Raw genomic sequence first — 24,028 nt, 5'->3', positions numbered from 1 at the left:
TGTGCTAAAACATTAGCCACTTTTAAATCTAGACTCAAAACTCATCTGTTTAGCTGTGCATTTATTGAATGAGCACTGTGTGATGTCTGAAACCAATTGCACTGTATTTCATGCAGCCTGAAATGATTGTCTTAAATTCATTTTAAATCCATTTTTAAATCATTTTCAAAGGTTTTAAATTTCTTGTTTTATTTTTGTGATTGTTTTATTACTATTTTTTATGATTATTTTACTGTCTTTTATGTAAAGCACTTTGAATTACCATTGTGTACGAAATGTGCTATATAAATAAACTTGCCTTGCCTTGCCTTGCCTTGAGCTATTTCAGAGAAATGGTTTATCATTGGTTGATCTAATTTCTCTTCATTAGTCAAGATTCACTTGCACAATTCATGCCAAATTTACAAAAAGTCTTATAATAATGTATAAAAACAAATGTGCTTGACAGTTTATGACAACTAGATGAACCATTTTGCAATTAATGACTTATATGATGAACTAAAGACTAGATGTTTTGAGGGGTAAGACTATTGCACAGAAAACTATATAATACATTTTGAGCAACATGACATTAGCAACTGATAATGTAGGAATACGCAGACAAATGTACATAATCAATTGCATGAATGTACCAAAGCAATCAAAACTTGTTGAAAAGAATGAGAAACTGGTTTTATGACGTGTATAAATGACTAGATGATGTGGAGGTTGTACAAGTAGTTTTCAGAATTTCATTTCTGATTTGAGAAATGCACCAAAGCGGCTGAGAAAAACTATAATAATAATAATAATAATAATAACAATTATTATTATTATTTATTTTATTGTTTTTGAAGTGCAACAGATGCAAATAAATAAACAACAATTAAACATTAATTGTATTTAATTTTGTATTTATATTAAATTAAATACACAAATAAAAATTCAATAAAATAATTATACTGCTCATAATATAGTTTAAAATGAAAAAATATTGTACTTTTTTATTGTACTTTTTAAACTTTTTTACTGTAAGTTTAATTTTTATGTGTTAAAGTACAAAATAGGGAAATAAATGCAGAAATCATATAAAATAATTTTACTGCTGATAATCTCATTTGAAAAGGAAAGTTTTTATTTTTTTAGGTGCAACAGATGGAAATAAATACATTAATAAATAGCAAAATATATATATATATATATAAAATAAAACTATTATTCTGCTGGTAATATGAGAAATAGAAGCATTTTTGCTGATAGTCTCTGCCCCACTGACCAGATAATGTATACCAATTACATATGTTAAAAAACAATATCAAAGTTTAGTGTCATTCGCAGATTTTTTTCCCACTATATATACTAGTGAAACACAGTCCGTGGAAAGCAGAGCCAGCCACCAATCTTTCAAGCTGTTATTTATAGCACTTCTCAACTGAGTCGTATAGTTGATGTGTAAATTGAGACTCTTCCTTTGGACATGGCCCCAAAGCATGCTCAACTCTGCCCCTAAGCCAAGGCCACTGTAAAGTTGAACTTGGCTGAGTCACACACACATAACCCCCACACACACATTCGCAGAAAAGTGCAGGAGATGCAACTTGCAACCCTTAGCTGCCACTCTGGAACAGTTTTCTATGTCCAAATCTGAACGTTAATCGAAATTAAAGCAGGAAAATAGGGGCAGTCAGTAGTCAGCTGATAAGTGAAGCCGTCTAGTGGTTATGTGATTACTGGAGAAGAGTGAACAGCCAAGGTGAGGTTCCCACAGCCTTATCCAATGACCACAGCCCTGCCAGCAGAATCCTGAGGTGCAAAAGGGCTGACTTACAGAATCTGAGCCAGTCACAACTAATCTTCAAGGCATTTAGGCTATCGGCCGCTTCAACACATCAGTGCTTCACTATCAGAAGCCCTTTCTCATCCATGTTTTCATTTCATTAATCATGTCATAAGTCATGAGGGGGATTCCCGCTGCTCCTGCTTCATATCTGCTGCTCCAAAGAATCATGCCTTGACACATTCTCCATGTTCAGTGTCAAAAAAATATACAGACTGCTGAAGTTATGTGTCTTGTGATGTTAAACATTTCTACATTAAGATTGTTGTTGAAATTCTCAGATCATGTATTTTTGTTTTGCATTATGTTGAGCAGATAGTGAAGATGTAACTGATTCCATTTAAAAAATGCTCATTATCCGATTACTGTTACTTTTATGGATTACATGATTAAATATTGTTCATAAAATGGCAGAGAACTAGTCATCATTTATTGATTCACCCTATTTTTTTAATCTTTTCTAAAGTTTCCTTCACAACAATCCCACCGTGTCATACAATTTAGCTTTGACTATATTCACAAATGTATATAAATTTGCTATGCTATGCAATTAGGCCGAGTATGAATCAGTACTTATACACGTCACTAAACACAGGTGATATATAGCTGTGAAACCCTATTTCTCACATTCCATTTTGTGCGTGTGTGTGTGTGTGTGTGTGTGTGTCAGCCAAACCCCTAAAATATTTACTAGGAACTTTAAAACAAGTTAGGTAAAAAGTAATCTAAAAGTAATCTACTAAATGGTAGTCATAATACATTTAATAGAATATATTTTTTTTAAGTAATCTACCAAGCAATAAATACACAGTATAAATGTGATATACAGTAACTCCCATTTTATCTGCATCTATTAAACTGTTCAAAATGACATTAAAAATGCAATTCAAATAGACGCTTAGACTTAAACACACACATAAATACATCATTTTACATTTTTAGAATAAAAATACATTTTGATTATAGCAATTGTAAAAATGTTTGGTGTAGAGTTACTATGCCAGTAAGTGTGTAATATGTTATTTATATTTCTTTATAAAATATTCAGAAAAAGCAGTTTTTTCTGTTTGTATTTGAAAAAAAAAAAAAACAACACCATTTGTCCACCAAAGCTATGGGGTAAAACCTATAAAAAAATATATATTTTAAATGCAATGATTTAAAATATATTATTTAACTATATATCTTTATATTTTTATTTAAATAATAATAAAACGTTTTCATTATGCTACATTTTTTAAAATTGTCAAGAATAGCATATTTTTGAATTAAACACAAAGAGTAAGATTTTTTTCCCCTATGATGCCCGACATTTTATTCGTCATTGACCCAAACAAAGACGCACAAAATACAATAAACACACAATACACGTGGTATAGTACAATACAGTTTAGGAATGCAATTGTACAATAAACAAACGACGCAATGCACAAGTATGATGCGTTATTATTTAGATAGTGCAAGTGTAATATGCACCTTTGCACGTTAACAAAAGAAGAAATTTCATCTTGGAATATTAGATCAAAATGTAGTTTGCGAATAACATTCTTTAAAAAAAAAATAAAGGTTCCAAAAGGGTGTTTTGCAGTGATGCCATGTAAGAACCAGGGCCGTGCACAGACCTTTTGAGGGGCATGTGCTGAAACTGAAAAAGGGCACCCCCCTCCCTTTTTTTATATCAAGATTATTTAGTAAGCCTGCATAAAAGGAAGAAATGCTCACATCTTCATGACAAATTCAATAACACAAAATAATAGTCTCAAAAGCTTTAGATTTATTCACGATTACTAACAACCATAATAATAATATTAGATAATTAGATATAAAAAAAAATACTTGACTCATACATAAACATGTTAATCAAATAATACAAATTAGCTTATAAAAACAAACAGAAACCAAAATCTTTTTTTATTGAACTTTATGCACTTTTTTTTATGAACTTTGCAAAGAAAAAAATTATATATATATTCTCTTTTTTAGCTATTCTGTTTGGTTTTATAAGCTAATTTGTATTATTTGGTTAACATGATTATGAATGACATTGAGAAGAGGGGAAGGTGAGCAATGAGTCAAGTATTTTTGACAAAATTTTTTGAAATATAATTTAAGTAATTATGTCCAACTCAGTTCCAGATTATAAGAAACTGTAGCCATACCGTTACTATAACATATCCAACATGTATCCGCCTACCTGGCAAAAATTTGATACTGTGGTGGACCAGGGATGTTGGTCTCTTGAAGGTTTCTTATTCACTACACTTTCCCTAAAATTAGCCAGCAATGAAAAAATAAATACAAATAGTGTGAAAAGTACCGTTGCAGTGAAAAGCATTTCTGAAGGATCACGTGACACTGAAGAGTACTGAACTGGAGTAATGATGCTGAAAATTCAGCTTTGATCACAAAAAATAAATTACATTTTAAAATATATTCAAATAGAAAACAGTTATTTAAAATTGTAAAAATATTACACAATATTACTGTTTTTGCTGTATTTTGGATCAAATAAATGAAGCCTTGGAATGAATCATGAATTACATTCTGCATGATAAAATATAAAGATTTCACAGTGATCTTCTGTAATTTTTTTTTAGTTACTACTACATTACTGTAGTAAAACCATGTTTTACTACATTTTATACATGTGAGGACGAGCGGATAGTATACCATAACATGATTAGCCTAAATGTTAATAAATTAAGTGTATCAGCAATCATAAATCAAAGAAGAAATTTATTATATATGTTATCTAGGTGACGAGGATCACTCGTCGCTTTGTGAAAGTTCCAGTACGAAACAGCGCGGGGGCGCACCTGTTATGATTTTCCGATGGTAAAAACAAATTATATGTTGTTGTATTACTTATCAATATATAGTTTTTGACCAGCGAATGTGTGCAAATGCCTCCAGTTGTGCAGGAACATACTATTGGTTACTCGACGGCGCCTCACATTACATTTTCATCTACAGGTTACAAACTAGTTTTTGTAGCTATATAGACGGAGCGCTAAGTTTTTCCTGTGGTAAAATGCATCTGGCCAAAATCGCATTTTATAAAAGATGAAATGCTACTGTATGCACAGGCTATTTAAGTGTTGGCTATGTATTGGCTATGACTAGATGGCAAAATGCTAGCCCTCTCTCTCTCAGGCGACGTCCCACATGTCTCAGTCAGTGAGTCAGTCAGACAGACATCAAATAAATAAAATATGAGCCTTTATAGACATAGTGTTTAGTAGTACTTATTCAAACAACAAGATATTTATTTACCCTTCGCAAACCTTTCTTCAGCTCAGCTGTTGTCTACTGTGCGGCTGCTGTGGAACTTCAGTTGATTCAATGAATATAGAGGGGGCGGAGTTTATCAGCTTACTGACAGCTTGAGGATCGAATAAGATTTAAACAAGCTCGTTTTAAGAACTTTCATTTTCTAAATATTTGTAAAACAGACAGACAGACGTAAAGGGTGACCAATAGCATTGATTAAAATTAAAAAAAAAAACACCACCAAGAAAAGGGCACTTCGGAGTGTAAGGGCAAAAAAGGGCATGTGCTCTGCACAGGTTTGAGCCCTACCTGTGCACGTGCCTGAAGGGTGTTTTGCAGTGATGCCATGTAAGAACCATATTTGGTTCCCCAAAGAACCTTTCAGTGAACAGTTCCTAAATGAACCATTTTGAAGAACATTTTAAAAATCTAAAGAAACTTTTTCTACTAAAAAAAACCTTTTCTGCATTTGAAAGGTTCCATGTTCAGGTTCTTTATAGAAGCATATAAGAATTCCGCACCTGCTTAGACAGCTACAGGAAGCATTGTGCGCAGGGTTGATGCATGCATGCTAGTCGATCGCTCTGCACGCGCATCTCCAATTGCCAAGCGCGTGCACTCAGTGAGAATGGGTGATTCACCGTACACTGCGCCCTGACCGGCTCCTGACCGGGGGCCCCGGGAATCGCAAAGCTCGCCTAATCACTTTCTCTCGTACCTTTCTGAAGAAGTAGTATGGAGTTACGTCACAGCAGCGCGCAAAAGTGCATGCCAAGCAAATAAGCCGCTGTGGAGCTATTTGTAGGCATTGCTGCCAAACCCGGGTAAGGCCGCTCACTCATCTGCGATCAGTGCTTTAAACCTGCTATAGCACTGGAATCAGCATGCATTATTTTTTCGATTTATTCTGGAATGATTGTGTTTGGAGAACTTGACCTGGATCGACCGGCGGCCGGTGCGCGCAACAACGCAATTAGATCCAATTCAAAACTTCACATTCACAGACAATCCGAAGCGTGAAGGAGCGCGACATGATGACGATTCTGCATGTTTCAGCAGAGAGATTGTTACTTTTTATCATCACTTTTGATTAGATCTTTTTCGTCGACTTCTTCTTTGTGAAATCACAATGCCACACACTCGCAACAGGAACCCCAGTCCGATCCCAGAGGTGACATGGGACACGGGGTTGAAAGAGATGAACGAGACCTGGAAGGGGGCTATTGCTTGCTTGGGAGTTGCTGTCTTTTTTGTCATGACAATTGGGATCATTTATTGGCAAGTTGTGGATCAGCCCAACAAGAACTGGATCCTGAAGGGGAGCTTTAGTGGGCTTATTTGGGAGAGACGGACGCAAACTCTGGTCATACAGACACTGACTGAGGACAAGACATTTGCGGAGATAGACGTGGAGAACGTGGGGAACACCGATATCGAGGTTCCGTTCGTGAGGAACATGTGCTGGCTTAACAAAACCGAGTTCTGCTACACTTGGGATTCGGTCGCAGAGGTGAGGATCTCTTTGGACTCATCAGAGGAGGACTCAGATACCGAGTGTTACAGTGTAACCTGGACTCCAATCCACTGTCATGTGGACCTGAAGGTAAAATGTCATTAGAACTTTTTTTAGAACACTTTTGAAAATATGTTCCAAATAGAAGAATAGCCTGACGTCATTGAAGAAGTTCCACAAAAATAAATTGTTCTCCATTTAAAATAACAAATCACCGTATTTGTTTTAAGAACCTTGTAACATGTAGAACTTTTATTCAAATTTATTCAAGAACCATAGCAAGAACCAACATACCTGTGTATGGTGTGAACAGTTCTAGCACAGAAACCAAATATTGGCAGCTAGCACAATTAGCTTAACATCAACTTATATTTATAATATAGAAATCAATAAGTGACAACGTTAATGTGTTTGTTTCGCCAGTGACGATCCTAACGGTAATAATCGCTATAGTTGCCATGGTTACCACTTAGCGAACACGATTTTTGAAAATACTCGATTTATTTATTTATTTTTTTGGTTACTGAAATGTTTGAAATCCTAACTGAAACATAGCCCTATAAAATACACCGGCTACTTCATATTTTTGTTTTGGCTTCCTTTGGGGGCTTCAAGTCCTAATTAAGTAGGCTATTTACAAATGATTATTTAAAGGTTTCTTGTTTCAGAAGGATAAACAGTTTAACATCTGAATGGCTCTTTGCTTGCTTTCGACTTATCATTAACTTATCATTATTTAATTAGTGTCTTTTTTAATGTGGTCATATTGTTATTCGTAAAAACGGATTTACTTTGCATTCCTACCTTCCAAAAAAGTTTTTAAAGTAGGGTTTAGAGTTCACCTTGACTAAAAAGGCCACAAAGATACATTTCACAGATATCCAATAAGACAAGGTCTTCTTTGTTCAGCAAGCACCTAATGCAGTTTGGAAGTTTTCGAGTTTAATCCTTTCATTTCCCACATTTCCTACCTCAGTAATGCTCTGTGGTGTGTTATTTTAGATTTAAGCCTAAGAACTCTTTGTTCAGTCCAATCCTTTGACTTAAAGGTATTCTGCACCTGTTTTCATGTGTTATGAGAGCCAAAAACTTCTTAGCTGGATGCCCAGATTTTGGACACTAATGAAAAGTTATGCAAACTATGTGAAGAAACTAAATCAGTGACCGCATAATCAGTCTTTTAACTAGCAATAAATGTTCTACCTATGGTATAGATGGACACCAACAATACAGTTTGCAGATAGTCACCCTCTTTCTCTCTCAGGACTGTTTCTCCATGGTGAATATTTCGTGGTACGGAGGTGCCAGTGTCCATGCACCCCACTGGCCAATAAACGATGCCAACATTTCCATGCAGCCCTTCACAGTCAGTGACCTTAGGGACAACCCTTCTGGCTTCGGATCAGTTTTGGAACGCTACTTCCTGGGATCCTCAGGTAAGCAAAGAGGAGCTCTGCGTCTCTAACTGTGACCCCCTTAGCCAAATTTGCCCTTACTCTGCACTTTCACACTTTGTTGACCAATCCAAACATGCATTCACTTGTGACTATGTATACAATTCTAAACTGCCTCGGGCCTGAGATCACGGGGCTCTACTGTACATAGAGAGCGTAACACAATACGGATGGTTACTTCTGCTTGCTGAAAGATTGCAAAACAAAGAACATCGGACTTGAGTCTGAACCCATTGGTATTTGTCAGCAGATGTCTGATGTTTATATCGAGAGCTGATTAAGCAAACAATCTCAGGCAGATTTAAATAACCATTGTGTTTATGTCTGACTGTTAGTTTGATTCGAGACACGGTGGGAGATGTTTACGGACAGATGCGTAGTGGATTCAAACATTATCCAAACCGCTTCAAATGTTCAGCAGTTTAGACTTGCAGTGGTTATTGTGAAATAAGTCAAAATCAAATTTTAATTTTGCCCCCAGATTTATAATATTAATCAACTTAATATTCATATTCATTCAATATATTTAATAATTTTTGAGATTCTTATTTGGCAAATTCACTGAGCATGTTTTTAACCCTTATATCTGGTCTGGCTCAGTTTAACCCAAACACATTTTTGAGTTGTCAGAAATACTGGTAAACCTAGTTAAACATTTATTTTGTTATGGCAGACCTTTTTATTCAAAGAAACGTTGAAATTGTAAATTTTCAAGAAGTTTAAAATGTACATTTTACTGGGAATCAAATCCATGATCTTAGCTAACGCCATGCTGTATTGTTTGATGTTTTAGTAAAACACATTTAAAAAATATATTTAAGAGAAGAGTTTTTCAAAAACTAGTTTGAATCAGTTTAACAAATCCTTCATTGAATAAACTCATTGAATCTGGCAAAGAGCGAATCTGTCTTGACATGCAGCATATTTTGAGTATTTACGTGACGTATTTAAGTATTAAATGAAACTTAAAACAGTGGTTATTGATATGTGAATTTACCTCCAGACATATTATTCGACCACACAGCAGAAACCAGAACCGCCTTCGACCTCCAGTATAGCAATGTGTCAATCCCTTTAGCTGGAAAAAGCTATAAAATTCAAGCTTCCCAGATGCATGCATCATTATTTACAAGTGAAGGAAGTTTGAAACCACTGAGACTCTTCCTAGAATTGACCATCTGGCTAAATGTGGTATTCTAGGAATCTGGAAGGTCAAGGAGGTGACGAATAGCTCCTCAGAAGACCTTCAGATTACCTGTGTAAAGATGGGAGGTCTTGTCACAATCCATCACTACAGCACTTCATCAATCACTTTCAAACGAGTTCACAAACTGTGGTCTGTGAAGTGCTTTGGACCAAGAGTTGACCAAAAAACTAAACCTAACAATTGTAATTGACAAGGAATATCAACAGTGAGTTGATTAATTAAGCAGCTTTGAACAATTAATTATATGATTCACTCATTTAGGTTCATTAGCCAAAAGTAACAATGTCTACTTCATTTCAGTGAAACAAGCAGCAGTCTAACCATATTATGGATCTGTAGCTCAAGACAGGGTTGGTGAAATGTATGTCAAATGGGACCACTAAATGAGATTTGGAGTAATTGGTGGTCTGTAATTTTTTAACGTTTTAATGTTTAAAAATAGCTCAAATGTGCTGTATTTAGAGCATGCATTCTGACACATTGCATTGAGGTGCTTATGTGGGCAATGCGAGTTTGAATCTCATGTTATTTAAAATGGCCTCTTTTTGTCCTATCACATCATAATTTACCAGTAAAAATGTAGAGCCAACAAATTTAATAGGATTTCTTTCTTCTTTTTTTTTTTAGCATAAATGTCATACCAGATGTACTAGAGCATCTGCCATATATTTAAATTGCACAAGCATTGTACGAAGTGTTGTGTGAGCATTATGCTTTTTGTAAATTCCTGATAAACTGCCACCAAATATCACTAAAAAAAAAGGTAATTTTCCGCAGTAGAAGAATCCATTGTGGGGGGGTTTCGTATATTATAAATTATTTGTGCTTCAGAGCTTGCAGATGAAATGTAACAAACTCATTCACGTTATCTTGCTTTTGGAGGCTGATGCCTGCTGTTTGGTAACGCAGTCGTGTAAGACTTTGACGACAGAATTTGGCTCAGGTATTTCGTAATGACCAAAACATTTCAGATGCAGTTGGTCTGCTGCTTAGTCCAGTTATGCCGTCCAATAAGAGATAAATGAGTGTGTTACTTTGCGTTAAAAGTGAAGCCATCCCTAATTAGTTAATTTTTAGAATGAGAAACACAAAACTGTAACAAATTACTTTTAGTAATCAAGTTTCCCAATGCTGGTGGCAGTAAGCTGCCACTAGTACTTACACTCTTAGTGCAAACATAGCACTTTTTGGGCCCCAAAAGCATGTCGAATGAACTTTGACATTTTATATGTTCAGCAAATGGTTAATATATGTTCACCAAAATGAGTAACACAACATTGTAACACATAGTAAGGTTTCTTAACACATTTGACAATAAACTGACACTCCAGTGCACCACTCAGGCTCAAAGTGCAAGCATAGCACTTTTTGGGACCCAAAAGCATGTCGGACCGACTTTGACTTTTTATATATTCAATAAATGGTTAATATATGTTTAATAAAATGAGTTACACAACACTGTAACACATTACTTTTAGTCATTAAGCTTCAAAAAACACATTTGACAATAAGCTGCCACTACCACTCATACTCCGCGAGCAAACGTAGCACTTTTTGGGCCCCAAAAGCATGTCAGACTAGGTTTGACATTTTATAAGTTCAGGAAATGGTTAATATATTGTACGTTCACCAGAATGAGTAACCCAACATTGTAACACATAGTTAGGTTTCTTAACACATTTGGCAATAAGCTGCCACTAGTACTCAAACTCAATGTGCAAACGTAGTATGTTTTTGGGCCCCGGAAGTGTGTTGGAACAGCTTTGACATTTTATATGTTCAGTAAATGGTTAATATGTTCAAAAAAAGGGACGTAGCGATGACCCCTCGTGCTTCGGATCAGCAGGCGTGCCATGCAACACTTGTGTGGGTGGGCAGCTGGTCTCTAAACATGGTTACCGCTCAGAGCCGAGATACTCACACTCTCATAGCACCTTGTCACCCATGCTCAATCCAGCAATTAATAACCCTATTTACTCAACACAGTCACGCTGCTTTTTTTGTACGGCCGCATTGTTTGCACCCGCATTGGTGTCTTCCAAGTTTGCATGTGAGCTTTCGGCAGCTGAAAGGTGAAAGCGGTAATTTGCATCCCAGACAGCTGAACAGAATTAGATTAAAGCTAAAGGGCATGCAATCAGCTAAGGACATAATATTCGTCATGTGACATAAACAAAGGCCTTTTATGATTTCCAAGATCATTGTTTGGCCCACTGAGCGTTATGTAACTCTGTGAACAGTTTAACCAAAATGATCGCATGATTTTAATCCCTTTTCCACCTCGCTAAAGGATGGCCTTGATTTTGTAGAGACCTCTCAAACCCCATTCTAATTGGCTCACTTTTAAGACAGAAATGTTGAGCTTCCTGCCAATGCAGCTGTCCCAGGTTGCCAAGTAACCACAGACATATCGTGGTTTATAATGCCCAGTGGCATAACAATGACAATCATGTTGGCTCAGATTCATAAGGCGACCCAGCAGCTGCCAGTGGCCATGGATCTCGGCCTCTATTGGTCGGCGGTGTTGATAATGGACATAATTGTTTTCCCTGAGTCGCCGCTGTGCAGCCAAATGGCGTGCTGTTGCGCAGGCCTGTAAAACGAGCGCCCGGCGACCAGGGGCAACCCAAAAGTAAACTTTTCAGCACTGTATATTTACATTTAGGCCTTGAAATCGGATAGTGGTTTTAAACAGGTTGGTGATGTGGCGCTTCAGTCATGCGACGTCTGTCAAATAGTTTTGTCCACTTTGTTGATGAGAGACATTTTTGAAGTATCCAGGCAAGTTGTGTGCTTTACTGGGTTCGCTGACAGTTGTGTCTGATCCAACTTGATGACTGAAAGAAACTTAAAGAGACTGAGACATATTTAGATTTTGATGGTTTCCAAGTAAAGATGTCCCCCCTTGTCTGTGTTAGCTATAAGCACCCAAAAAAAAAAAAAAAAAAAAAATTAAAGTTTTCATTTAGCAAAAATAACAAATAAATAATGATTATTTAATAATGAATTCACTAATAAAATGTATTTAATTACCAAAGTTTAAATAGACACTGACACCATCAAAGCATCAAAGAATTTAAATTACATTCTGTCTGTGAATTATCTGTTAATACATTTTTGACGTAATAAATTCGATTGCTCAAAAATTTTGTGCACACACATACCAAAATATGATGAAAAAATATGGACACAGGAGTGTGAACACTTAAAATGTGAGTGATTTATTTATTTATTAATTTATTTTTGGTTTGTTTATTTCCTTGTCAGTTGCGTTTCAGTAGCAGTGGGTCTGGAAATGTGTGTTTTAGTGGTGTTGCGTTGTCTTGACGTAATTCTTTTGCAGCTCTAAAATAATTAGTTGAATGGAATTTGTGCTTCTGATAAATTATTTAGAATAAAAAAAAAACTATTCACCTAAACTCATGCCAAAATATCACTGATGTCAAAATACAGAAAAACATTTTTTTTTTTAAAAAATGTCCATGCAAACAGATTTTACCAAAAATGCCGAAACCAAGACTGATAGATCAACAGTTCCAGTACATCTTTTTTGTAATAATATGTTTTAAATGCAATCCTTTATGAAAGGATTCTGAATAGTGCACAGTGAACTAAAATTACACTGATATGTTTACATTTTGTACGATAGTGCGGTCACGATGTGTCTACTGTGAAGGAGATGAGGAGACAAAGGAGCGCAGAGAAGAAGGGGATTAACGTTCAGCATTCTTTATTTATCCAAATACAGGCAGGAACACACGCGTAGAACAAGGGGTTGACAAACAATACCAGACGCTAGACACAGAAAAACACAGGGCTTAAGTACTTAAAACTAAAAGAGACACACCTGGAATCAAATAACATCATAAACATAGGAAACACCTGGGGACAATGAACATATTCAGACATGGGAGAAACTAGGTAACGAGCACATGGGGAGGGAAAACACAACAGGTGCATTGTTGTCGCATACATAATATTATCTGTATTTACATTATCTGTAAATTTGGAATTTGTATTTGGCAAATCAAAATCAGACATTTGCAAATGATACAATAAAACAGTTTGAACTTAAAACTTGGCCTGGCTGCTTTCTGCAATGTTTAAATCTTGACCACACTGCTCAATAAAATCACACTGAGTCTATCATTACAAAAAAGCATGCAACAGTTATTTTTAGTTTGAAAATGGTACAAAATAGGGCTGAATCTCAAGCTAGAGTTTTGTGGGTGGTTGCTACTGTAGACCTTTTCTAACAAAAGTCAAAAGACACTCAACTCTCTCCTTCAATGTAAGTCAATGGGAATTTTTATCTCATTTATTTTCAAGCCAATGCCATATCACTAACCTTCAGTATAAGCAATAGTAATAGTGATGCATGACCAGGAAAACACCACTAATGAACAGTTGTGTGACACGTGAACCTGAAGTCATGTAGATTGGCCACCAAAGTTAATTTTGTTTGTATTCGTCCAGAGTCAAGAGCTTTGAGTTTCACCCTTCAATCGCTCTGTGGCCTCATTCTTAAGGTGTGTATAACATGGGTTTTGCACAGAGGCGAATAAATAACTGTCATTTGTTGACGTTTAAGAGACTTTGGGCTTGAGTTATGAGCAAGGTGGGCTCTAAAGAAGCTGAAAAAGAGGGGGAGCCGTCTATTATTTTTAGAATAATTCCCCACGGTAACTGCTACCAGCTTTCCTGAAATATTTTCCACTCTGTCTTTAAAGCAAAGATGAATAACAGCATCCCATCTCACTTTTTTCACTTTATATGGACTGGATGAGAGCAGAGAGTGGAACAAATTTCGAACAATAAATTAATGATTTGCAGAAATGCTTAGTGCTATTTCTTAAAAATAATAACAGAGTACTGTATAACTTGATACAAGGAAAAATACGCAAAGGAGAAAACAATTGAAAACAACTGAAAAGTAGTTCTAAGAGGTTTCAGTCTTTACTTTGTCTTCCAATTGGCTAGTCAGAGTGATGAATTCTCTCCTATTTGCGCATTCAAATACATTTTTGTGTATGTTTGGATGGGATTAGTTAAACTGATACTCTCATTTTTCTACTTAAAGTGATAGTAATGATAATTCTGTTATCTTTACTCACCCTCATGTCATTCCAAACCCAGAGTGCTTCTACTGTATTTGTCCATTCTGTGAAAGTCAATGGGGTCCAAATCAACATTAGACTCCTCTGATTTTCATTGTAAGAAAAAACAAAGCACTGATTTATTTTTTAGTTGGTGTTCCACGGTAGAAAGAAAGTCATACATGTTTGGAATGCAATGAAAGAATTTTTATTTTTGGCATGAACATATGCATATATAAAACAAATGTATAATCTTATGGTTAACAGTTTGGCTTGTTTCCTTCACTTGGCAGAGTCTACAGCAGGTGCGATTGTTAGTAGATGTTACACCTTTACACACTATTATTTATAAATGCTAGCCACGACAGCAGCCTTCATTTCTCTCCAAGTCTAATCTGCAGTGATAAATCGAGGGAACTGGTGAAGTTTGCCAAAGAATCTATTTTATTTAAGAGAAGTTTCTCAAAATAAAAGGGAAAAGGAAACTAACGAGACAACCAGAACAATATTTCATTTTTTGTCAACTGCATTCATCAAGTCATCAAACAAACATATTTTTTTTCCCTTAACTTTTTATAAATATAAGTTTACCGACATCTAAAACAACATCTGCATTCATTCCCAAACTAGGTTCCCTGTACTGAGTGACAGCTAATTTCTGAAATCTATTCTAGCATTTTTCTTTTTAAGAAACTTAGACTACTTAATTTTGGTTCATATCATTTTTATTGGCAGATATTTAAATATTTTGGCATGTGTGTGGGGTGGCATGTTAGATAAGGGTTAGTTATGCCCAGTCTGGGAGAGCAGAAGGTTTACAGGTTTTGAGTTAACAGTGTCTGTTCACAGCAAAATCGTCTTTTTCTAATGTTATGCAGAATTCCCCACAATAATTACAAATGTATACCAAATTTTTATAGACGCAAATTTGTTTTGGAATCTAAATGGTCAAAAATGTGTTTTACATGATGCACAATTTTACATGCTTACATGAAAATCATGTTAAAATGTATCAAAGATGATCCATCAGGCTTTCTGAGGAACATTTATTTGTTCATCTCACAATCATCAATGTATTGCACTGAATTAAATGTTTTAAAACTACAGCGCTTTGATCATAAAACAGAGCATTTAAATATAATCTTACTAAGCCATATTGGGAGATATAAAGCGACAACTGATATTTCTATGTATTTTATGTAAGTATCTGCTATTTTGAAAGATCTAATTGAATTACAAGCTATCAGAATTTCTTCTTATTTTTTGGCTTTATAAATATCAGCATTTTTGCTCAGTTTTTTTTCCCCTTAAGTTTGACCTCCATATTCTCACAATATCATGCTACTGTATATGAGCCATAAAATCCTGATGTATAAAATGTGATACTCAATAAAAACATATGCAAGCTTCTTTTGTTATATTCTGGCTAAAGCTTCACTAAACTGCCAGTTTTTGGTCTTTTATTTCGTATGTCATGTTTACAGGGTTTAAGGGACCCTCTGGAGTCTAAGGGTATTTTTGGGGCCTGGAGAAGTTTTGTCATGCCCTGACATTTGTGCTTTTTTCAGTTTCTTATAAATATCTAAATGGCTAAAGTCTAATCTCACTGTAATCAGCACAAACTAGGCTATAATAATATGTGAGCAGCATGTATGTACATGATTGTGTTTTTTGAGAAAAAAAATGTTATGCGTGGTTAGTGAAAAACTAAAAAATGTTAAATCACTTGAATAAAGCAATAAAAAACACATACAGAAAATTGGTTCCCAGGAATTTTGAGAACTGGAGCTTGTAGCCTAGAATTTTTTTTTTCTAAATGATGTGAAAATCATCTTGTTTACTCACTTACAGAAAACAATATATTGATTTAAATTTTCTAAGACACTTTTTGTTGGTAAAAGTCATATGCGAGTAGGCGTCAACTATCATGAATTCACACCTGAGAAGACAAAGGCCTGCATAATGAGCTGCATAATGAGCCATTCAGTCAGCTGTGTCACTGAGAGGGATGAGTTACAAGAAAGAATGTGAGGACAAAATAAATGTATATGATTTTATGTTTGTAGTTTATTTAGAATATATTTAATTATCCCACAACATAATTCAATATTCACTTGTGATTGCAGTTAAAAAGTTTATTAGGAAAAATCAAAGCTGACTTTCAAACTAAATTTTTTGCATCATTACTCCAGTCACACAATCCTTCAGAAATCCTTTTAACAATCTTATTTTCTACTAAAAAAACATTTATTGTTATTATTATCATCATTATTATTATTATTATTATTATTATTATTATTATTATTATTATTAATGTTGAAAAGAGCTGAGAAATATTTTTTTAGGTTTTTTAGGGGGGATAAATTGAAAGAACAGCAATGATTGTTACATTTGTTACAGTTACATTTATTGTTACATTTTATATTATGTACATCAAGCTTTTGAATGGTATAGTAGTGTATATTGTTATTGTGAAACTTCATAATATTTCACTTGATTATACACATTTAGTCAGGAATTATAGTTTGGAAAAAAGTCTTTGGAAAAAAGTCTAACTGTAAAATGTTTACACGTTATGTGAAAAATAGTACAAGTATATAAATAAATTAAAAAAGAGACTTACTCATGTTTATGAACTCTGCTGAATAAAGTGCTTCATTCTTTTTTCTGAGGAAATCCAAATCTCAAATCCTCAACCACATCACATCTTTTTGGGGTGAATTATGTCTTTATTCCTCTCATCGCGAAGCAAACAGTAAAATAATAAAAACTTGAAGAACAGTCTCGCTGCGTTGTCTTCTGTTGTGTGGGCATATTCAAGCCGCACGCTTCAGTGAAACATTTGAATCTCAAAAGCGCGCTCGGCGCGGGGGCGTGGTCGCATTAGAAGATAATGAAGGGAGACGTGAAAAACGGACATCGCGTTGTTTTCATATGGATTACTTTATCACAGAATATTTGTTTTCAGCAGCAATTGTTTAGTTTAAAAGTAGACATGTCAGGCTTTCTATAGATATATCTCTCATGTCTCTGTGTTGAGTATTCACTGAGTTACAGTTCATTTTAATGATGCATTTGTATCTGAAGATCAGCGCAGACAAAGGCTGCAGACAGCACTCCTTGTTTGTTATCTTTATTTTATAAGGTGCACAAAGTTTTGTTGTTATTATGTCTGTATACAAAAAAAAGTAGACCCTTTACAGATTCGATTGATGTATTGCACTTATCTGTACGATCAAAACTGAAAGTGTAATTTAAGTTCTTTTCGGGGTTATCAGGAGAAAATACCCCAAAACGCGTATACGCGTTAATCGACTCCAGAGGGTTAAGGGATAGTTCACCCAGAAAAGAAAATTCTGTCATTAATTACTCACCCTCATGTTGTTCCAAACCTGTAAAACCTTCATTCATCTTTGGAAAACACAAATTAACATACTTTTGCTGAAATCCGAGAGCTTTCTGACCCTCTATAGACAGCAATGCAACTACTAGATCCAAGACCCAGAAAGGTATAAGGACATCATTAAAATAGTGCCACACATGTGTCTCGGTACTCTCATGAATGCATATTGAAGACTGACACAGAAGAGAAAAAATTGTTGAATGAAGTCATTATTTTTGTTTTCTTTGTAGCTTCATGAAATTATGGTTGAACCACTGATGTCACATGGACTATTTTAATGATGTCCTTACTACGTTTCTGAGTTTTGAACGTCTCAGTTGCTTTGCTGTCTATGCAGGATCAGATAGCTGTTGGATTTTATCAAAAATAACGTAATTTGTGCTCTGAAGATAAACAAAGGTCTTACAGGTTTGGAACGACATGAGGGTGAGTAATTAATGACAGAATTTTCTTTTTTGGGGGGTGACTATGCCTTTAATGTCATCATTGTTGGTTCTGTTCTACAGAGAACCACGAACGGTGCCAATTATCATTGAGTTTAAAGACGAATATTAGTAAAAATTACAAAATCAAACCGATCATCAGCCTATTTCTTTTGAACTACATCATATCTGAATAATAAAAAATGACCTAACTTCTGAAACGATGCACTGCTCATTGCTGGAAAACATTTCCAAAGATGTATTGTTTCATTTTAAAATCTCATTTTAAAGTCGTGCTGTGAGTTTGGGTGAGGTGAGGGACAGTGGTGTGTGCGTCTACACTGGGGTACATTGACATGGTGGTGAAATCCGAGAAGCAGGAGGAATTCCAGGGAGGGCAGCTACATCTGCGCACACCATTATCTGCTTCACATAATCTCAACTTTTCAGGTGCAGAAAGACATCAGAAGCAGCCCTCACATACCACCCACCTTCTCAACAAGCTTTGAAAATATAAAGATTCAATTATAAAGCCCGGTGTTTCCTGTTCCAAACGTCCCAGTCTTGGGATTTCCATGATACAGTACATCAGGCTGTAAAGGCTGCTTTACTGGGGCAGGTCGAAAGATGGTATTTGGTTTCGTTCATGCTGTGTCTGCCATTCACACAGAGTCACGAATGTAGTTACAGGAGTTAACGTGTGATCTGAAATCACCTGACGGCTCAGCAGTGTCCAAGACTTGCATGTCAGCATCATTGACGGAACTGTTCACCATGTTTTTCAAAGGTTTTTTTTTTCTTTTTAAATGAAATTAATACTCTTATTCAGCAAGGCTGCATTAAATTGATCAAAAGTGACATTAAAGACATTTTGGGCCAGATTTACTAAACAGAGCAAATTAGCGTTAGAGCGCATTAAGACTCTCCTCCCAGAAATTAACCAATCGAATGTATATTCAGTAAGGTGAGTTGCAAAAATATCTGCGTTATTTTTAACCTGACTGTACTTTTTTAATGCCAAATGAGGGTTTGTGCTGACGCAAGCTGATAGTAAATCTGATTTTAAATGGATGCTGTTCTTTTGAACTTTCTATTCATAAGAGAACCATAAAAAGCAAATCAGCATATTAGAATGATTTCTGAAGGATCGTGTGACAGAGAAGACTGGCGTAATAATACTGAAAATTCAGCTTTGAATCAATAAAATAATTAAAAAATTTTATTTATTTTTTTACTAGGGGTGTAAAGGTACACATATAAAGTGAAAAAAAGTGTTTGTATTTGTACCATTATAAAAGCATTAAAAATTCTGCCATTATTAAGCTTGGAAGAACCAAGACATTTTTTTTTAAAACTACGATTGTATTTGTCTGAAAAAAAAAACTCTCACGCTAATTTGGCCCTATAGCTGATAAAAGTTATTTTTTGTCAACTTTTACATGTACACTAGCATATAAACGACCTCACAGTTAGCAGACATGGACTAAAAGCCACAAAACTTCAGTCTTGATTTATCTTGGAATTTTAACATTTGCAAAGCTGACCATTAGTAACCCAATGCTGTTGTGTTTTTTTTTTTTCAAAGGTGTGTCAGTTCTAGTGGCCCCGAACATCCCGCTTCATGTAGGAATGGAGAGCAGACAGCAGTTCTGTTTGCAGACGCCGCCCAGTATGGAGCGCATGCCACTGCAGTACACCGTGTGTGTTGGACACAACATTCGAGCCGTCCATCAGGAGTCAATGCAGCAGCTCTCCACAGCCAGGCGAGAGCTGCCAAACATGGATGTCTTACGGTACTACAAACTTTATAAACCCCTTTCCCTTTTTTATTGTAATCATTTATTCTTATCTTTAACTTTGCATTTATCAGGATGCATAACATTTTCCGCAGTTATTAGTGCTTTATGATTATCAGTACCAGTCCAATATTAGAAGCAGAGGCACACCTTTTTTAAGGGTCACTTTTTCTAAGTGTCAAAATAGTTAAAAAGTAATTCATCAATTTTAATGCACATTAAATTGATTTCTGATTTACTTTCAATTGTAGATTCATGTGAATGAGGGTACCTTCAAGGTTTTTTTTTTTTTTACGTACGTCATTGTTGTCAAAACAACGCCCTAATCACACAGACTCACGAAAATGACTAAAAACGCTGTATTATATGCATTTGCAAGACATCATCATTTTAATATTCAAGGTGTACAAATACAGTACTGTTTACAAAAATTTGCGTCATTTAAGGATTTTTTTTTAATGACGGAAAAATCTGAAGGCCGTCCATCACTTTGACAGATTACAGTGAGGGTGATGTATTGTAATTTATAACTGTAATTCCCACCCCTGTCCAGTTGGTGGCGAGTGTGCACAAAGTGTGGCAGCAGAGCTCAGGATCATCAGCTCTAGAACAAAAATTAAAACTGTCACAAGTCTTTTGCTATGCCTTTGATTGCGCACCAAAGCCACTAGAAGGCAAGCCTGCAACCGTTAGCCAAAAAAGCGTAACGGCTAAAGCTAACGCTTCCGGTCTGGCAGTACATGGAAAAGGAGACCAGAGGTTGTTTTTTTTAATGGACTATGCTGAATAAACAGCTTTTTAGAGGATTCATTTAATGAATTGACAGCCTATCTGGTAATCTTCAACATGTTTTACACTAAATAATACTTTTGGATTTAACTATTTTTAAAGTTTACCACAAAAAAAATGCTGTTTTATAAGAGAAGTCACTGACTTTTTGCGACAAGTGGTATTCAGTTTACGGCACTTCCCATTCATTCCTATGGTATCCATAATCTGTGATTGAGTGTCGCACAACTCTGAAATTCAGAATTGATATTGGTTCATAAAAAATGAGAATCTATTGAAATCAATTTTTTGTTTTATTTTATTTTAAGGTGTCCTTGTTACATTGTAATTATACATTTAAGTACTGATTAATATTAATTAACTACATTTACCTTAAAATTAAGTGTTTAGTTTTAGATTATTTAGTTTTAGTTATTTTGGAACTTAATAAAATTCTAAATGAAAATTAGAAATATTGACTAGTTAAGATACAATAAATTCAATATTATTTATATTTTATTTTTATTTTGTTAATGAGGTTTTAGTTAATATTACCCTGATGTGTTGGTCAGTTAAAATTTGAAGATTCTGACAAATACAATATTTCTCTGAGCTGCCTTTCTGGAAGCTTCTAGCAAACGTGGACTCAGGGGCCAAGCTAGAGCGAGAGCTGAGGACCTTCTCAAACCGGCTGAAGCGGCATCACCTGGGGGAGGGAGTCATCAGCCTCGACGAACATTCCACTGCTCTCCTCGCCAACATGGTGGGTCACACGCTCTAAATCACCCTCTGCCTGCTTTCTGCGACACAATAACGTCTGACTGTTCTGTATATCATCTGGGGATTCATGATAGATAAATGTGTTTTTAAAAGAAGTCTTTTTGTTCTCATCAAGGCTGCATTTATTTAAACAAAAATACACAAAAAGTGATTGTAAAATATTATCACAATTTCAAATTGAATATATGATCAAATGTAACATATTCCTGTGATGCAAAGCTGAATTTTCAGCATAATTTTTCCATTACTCTAATAAAAATAATAATAATAAAAACAACAATAATATAAAAGCATCAAATCAAGTAGCTTGTTGTTTTATAAATAATAATAAAAACAATTAACAATGAACCCCACGTAATAAATAGGATGTGAGAAAGCTGAAGTCATTCAGTGTCAGAGTGGCTGTGGTGATCTGCAGTATATTCCCCGTCTCTGACCTTCAGTGTGCTGTTTAATCTCCAGCCGTCAGCGGCTCGGCCTCTGCACCTGTTGTAGCTCCGGGCCTTCAGGCCTTCATTTTCCGCCTCAACACCCCACCGGCTCGCACAGCCCACAGAGCCAACTGGACAGCTTCTTCTGCACGTACATGTTGAAAATGATCATCTATCAATTGATTTTTTAATGGTTTATGTTTATATTTATGTATGGTTGCATTCAAATAAGTGCAACAGCTCAGTAACAAAGTCATTATGGTTAACTGTAACCATTAAAAAAAACGTTCATTGATTAAAATAAAATAAATGTGTACTGAAATCTTTTTTTTTATTTCAGCTAGTCGAAAAGGCAATATTTCTTGTCAAGCTGAAGTACTAAAATGACTAAATAAACTAAAACTAATAATAATAATAAAAAAATGAACAAATACTATAGGCATATTAGAAATTTGAAGAATTTTTTTAATAAATTGAAAGATCAAATATATATATATATTAATTTTGATTATATATATATATATATATATATATATATATATATATATATATATATATATATATATATATATTGTATTTTTGATAATATATATATACACACACATTTTATTTATGCTAGCTGACAATCCAACATTTCAAATTTTTGTTGAAGTACAAACATAAGTAAATCTAAATTAATTAAAACTAAAACCTATAATTAAACTTGAAAAATGAAAACAGAAAATATATAAATAAAAACTTTTTTATACATTATGCTAAAATAATAACAACTATATATTACAAGAAAAAATATATAGTTGATTATACTTAAAAAAGAATATGAAGAGTCTTCAAAGTGATATCTTTTTGTTTTCCACAGAAAAATACCAGTGTGGATATTTGGTTTAAATAAATGACAGAATGACAGTGAATTATTTTTTTTATTTTTATTTATTATTATTTTTTTTTTAAGAAATCAATATGAATAAGAGGCTAAATTCAATGTTAAATTTGACAATTCACCTCAACATTCAAGCAGCATCTGTGTCAGCTAATGTGCACAACCATGAGTAATTATATAAAGTATATTCAAATCTGATTTAGATCCTTCTTAGGCATTAAGGACTGTGCATATGTAACATTTTGTACTAAAAAGTCTTTGTTTAATCAGATTGTGAGCTGTTATTAGCCTTTAACCGAATTATAAAACATAATTCGTCAAACTATTTTGATCCATGCACTTGGTGGAAAACCCAGTTTAAATGGACAGTTCACCCAAAAAAGAAAACCATTGTTTCAGTCGTCAGTTTCTCGCCCTCATTTTATACCAAACCTGTATGACTTTCAAAACAAACTAGTGACCACTAGTGGTGCATAAATGACAGACTTCGCTGTTCATTTTCGTGCGGTTGATGGTGAGGTTTCTGAAGGACTCATTATAATCACAAACACAGGCCAGGGTCTGGCAGAACATGTTTAGTTTCGATACGGAGGTACATAGCACAGAGAGTTACCGTAGAAACGTCTCACGTTAAAAGCCACCAGCTGGCCTGTTAAGTTCATTCTGAGAGAGCAAAACAAGTCCGAGCTGCTCAGTGGACATGAAAGGCTTCATTTTTCTAAGCGGATCTGCAGCCGGTGAGGAGAGGTCAGGATCTGATCCCCTGAGAGAAAGACACACATCTCTGGTTCACTGAAATGCCAGCAGTGAACTAGTTTACAATTAGCTGATACTTGCTGTGTTAAGGAAACTGATATGTTGTACCGTTGTGGGCCATCTGTGTTATGTTAGCTTTGTCTTTTCACCACTTTTTATGCATTTCTCAATGCTTTTATCTAAGGTTTATAGTGCATTCAAGGTGTATATTTTATCAGAACACATATATACAGTAGGTTGTGTTTTAGCGGCTGAGCTATGAACAGACTGTAAAGTCTTGTACCTGAATTCCCCACACGAGCGCAACAGCTTAACATCTCTGAAGCTTTTGCTGTAACCACTAAGCCACAATCCCAGCAACACTTCTTTATTCATGCTAATGGGAAATATCAATATATAGTTGGGTCAGTGAAAAATAAAAGAGTGCTAATGCTGG

General features: G+C 35.0%; 1 protein-coding gene across 1 annotated transcript in view; it reads left to right on the top strand.

The window, feature by feature from the left end:
* The first annotated feature begins 5,459 nt into the window (after positions 1–5,459).
* Positions 5,460–24,028, top strand: part of LOC109051142 (SITS-binding protein-like) — a 30,892-nt gene continuing 12,323 nt past the window's right edge. The window contains exons 1-4 of the mRNA XM_042753065.1: positions 5,460–6,689; positions 7,864–8,035; positions 19,767–19,974; positions 21,358–21,508. Coding sequence (XP_042608999.1) covers positions 6,216–6,689; positions 7,864–8,035; positions 19,767–19,974; positions 21,358–21,508 — 1,005 coding nt within the window. The 5' untranslated portion in view covers positions 5,460–6,215. The remainder of the gene's footprint in view (positions 6,690–7,863; positions 8,036–19,766; positions 19,975–21,357; positions 21,509–24,028) is intronic.

Source organism: Cyprinus carpio, chromosome B25 (genome assembly GCF_018340385.1).
Source record: "Cyprinus carpio isolate SPL01 chromosome B25, ASM1834038v1, whole genome shotgun sequence".
Classification (NCBI taxonomy): domain Eukaryota; kingdom Metazoa; phylum Chordata; class Actinopteri; order Cypriniformes; family Cyprinidae; genus Cyprinus; species Cyprinus carpio.
The sequence above is the reverse complement of the archived record's forward strand: the minus strand, read 5'-3'. Positions and strand labels throughout refer to the sequence as shown.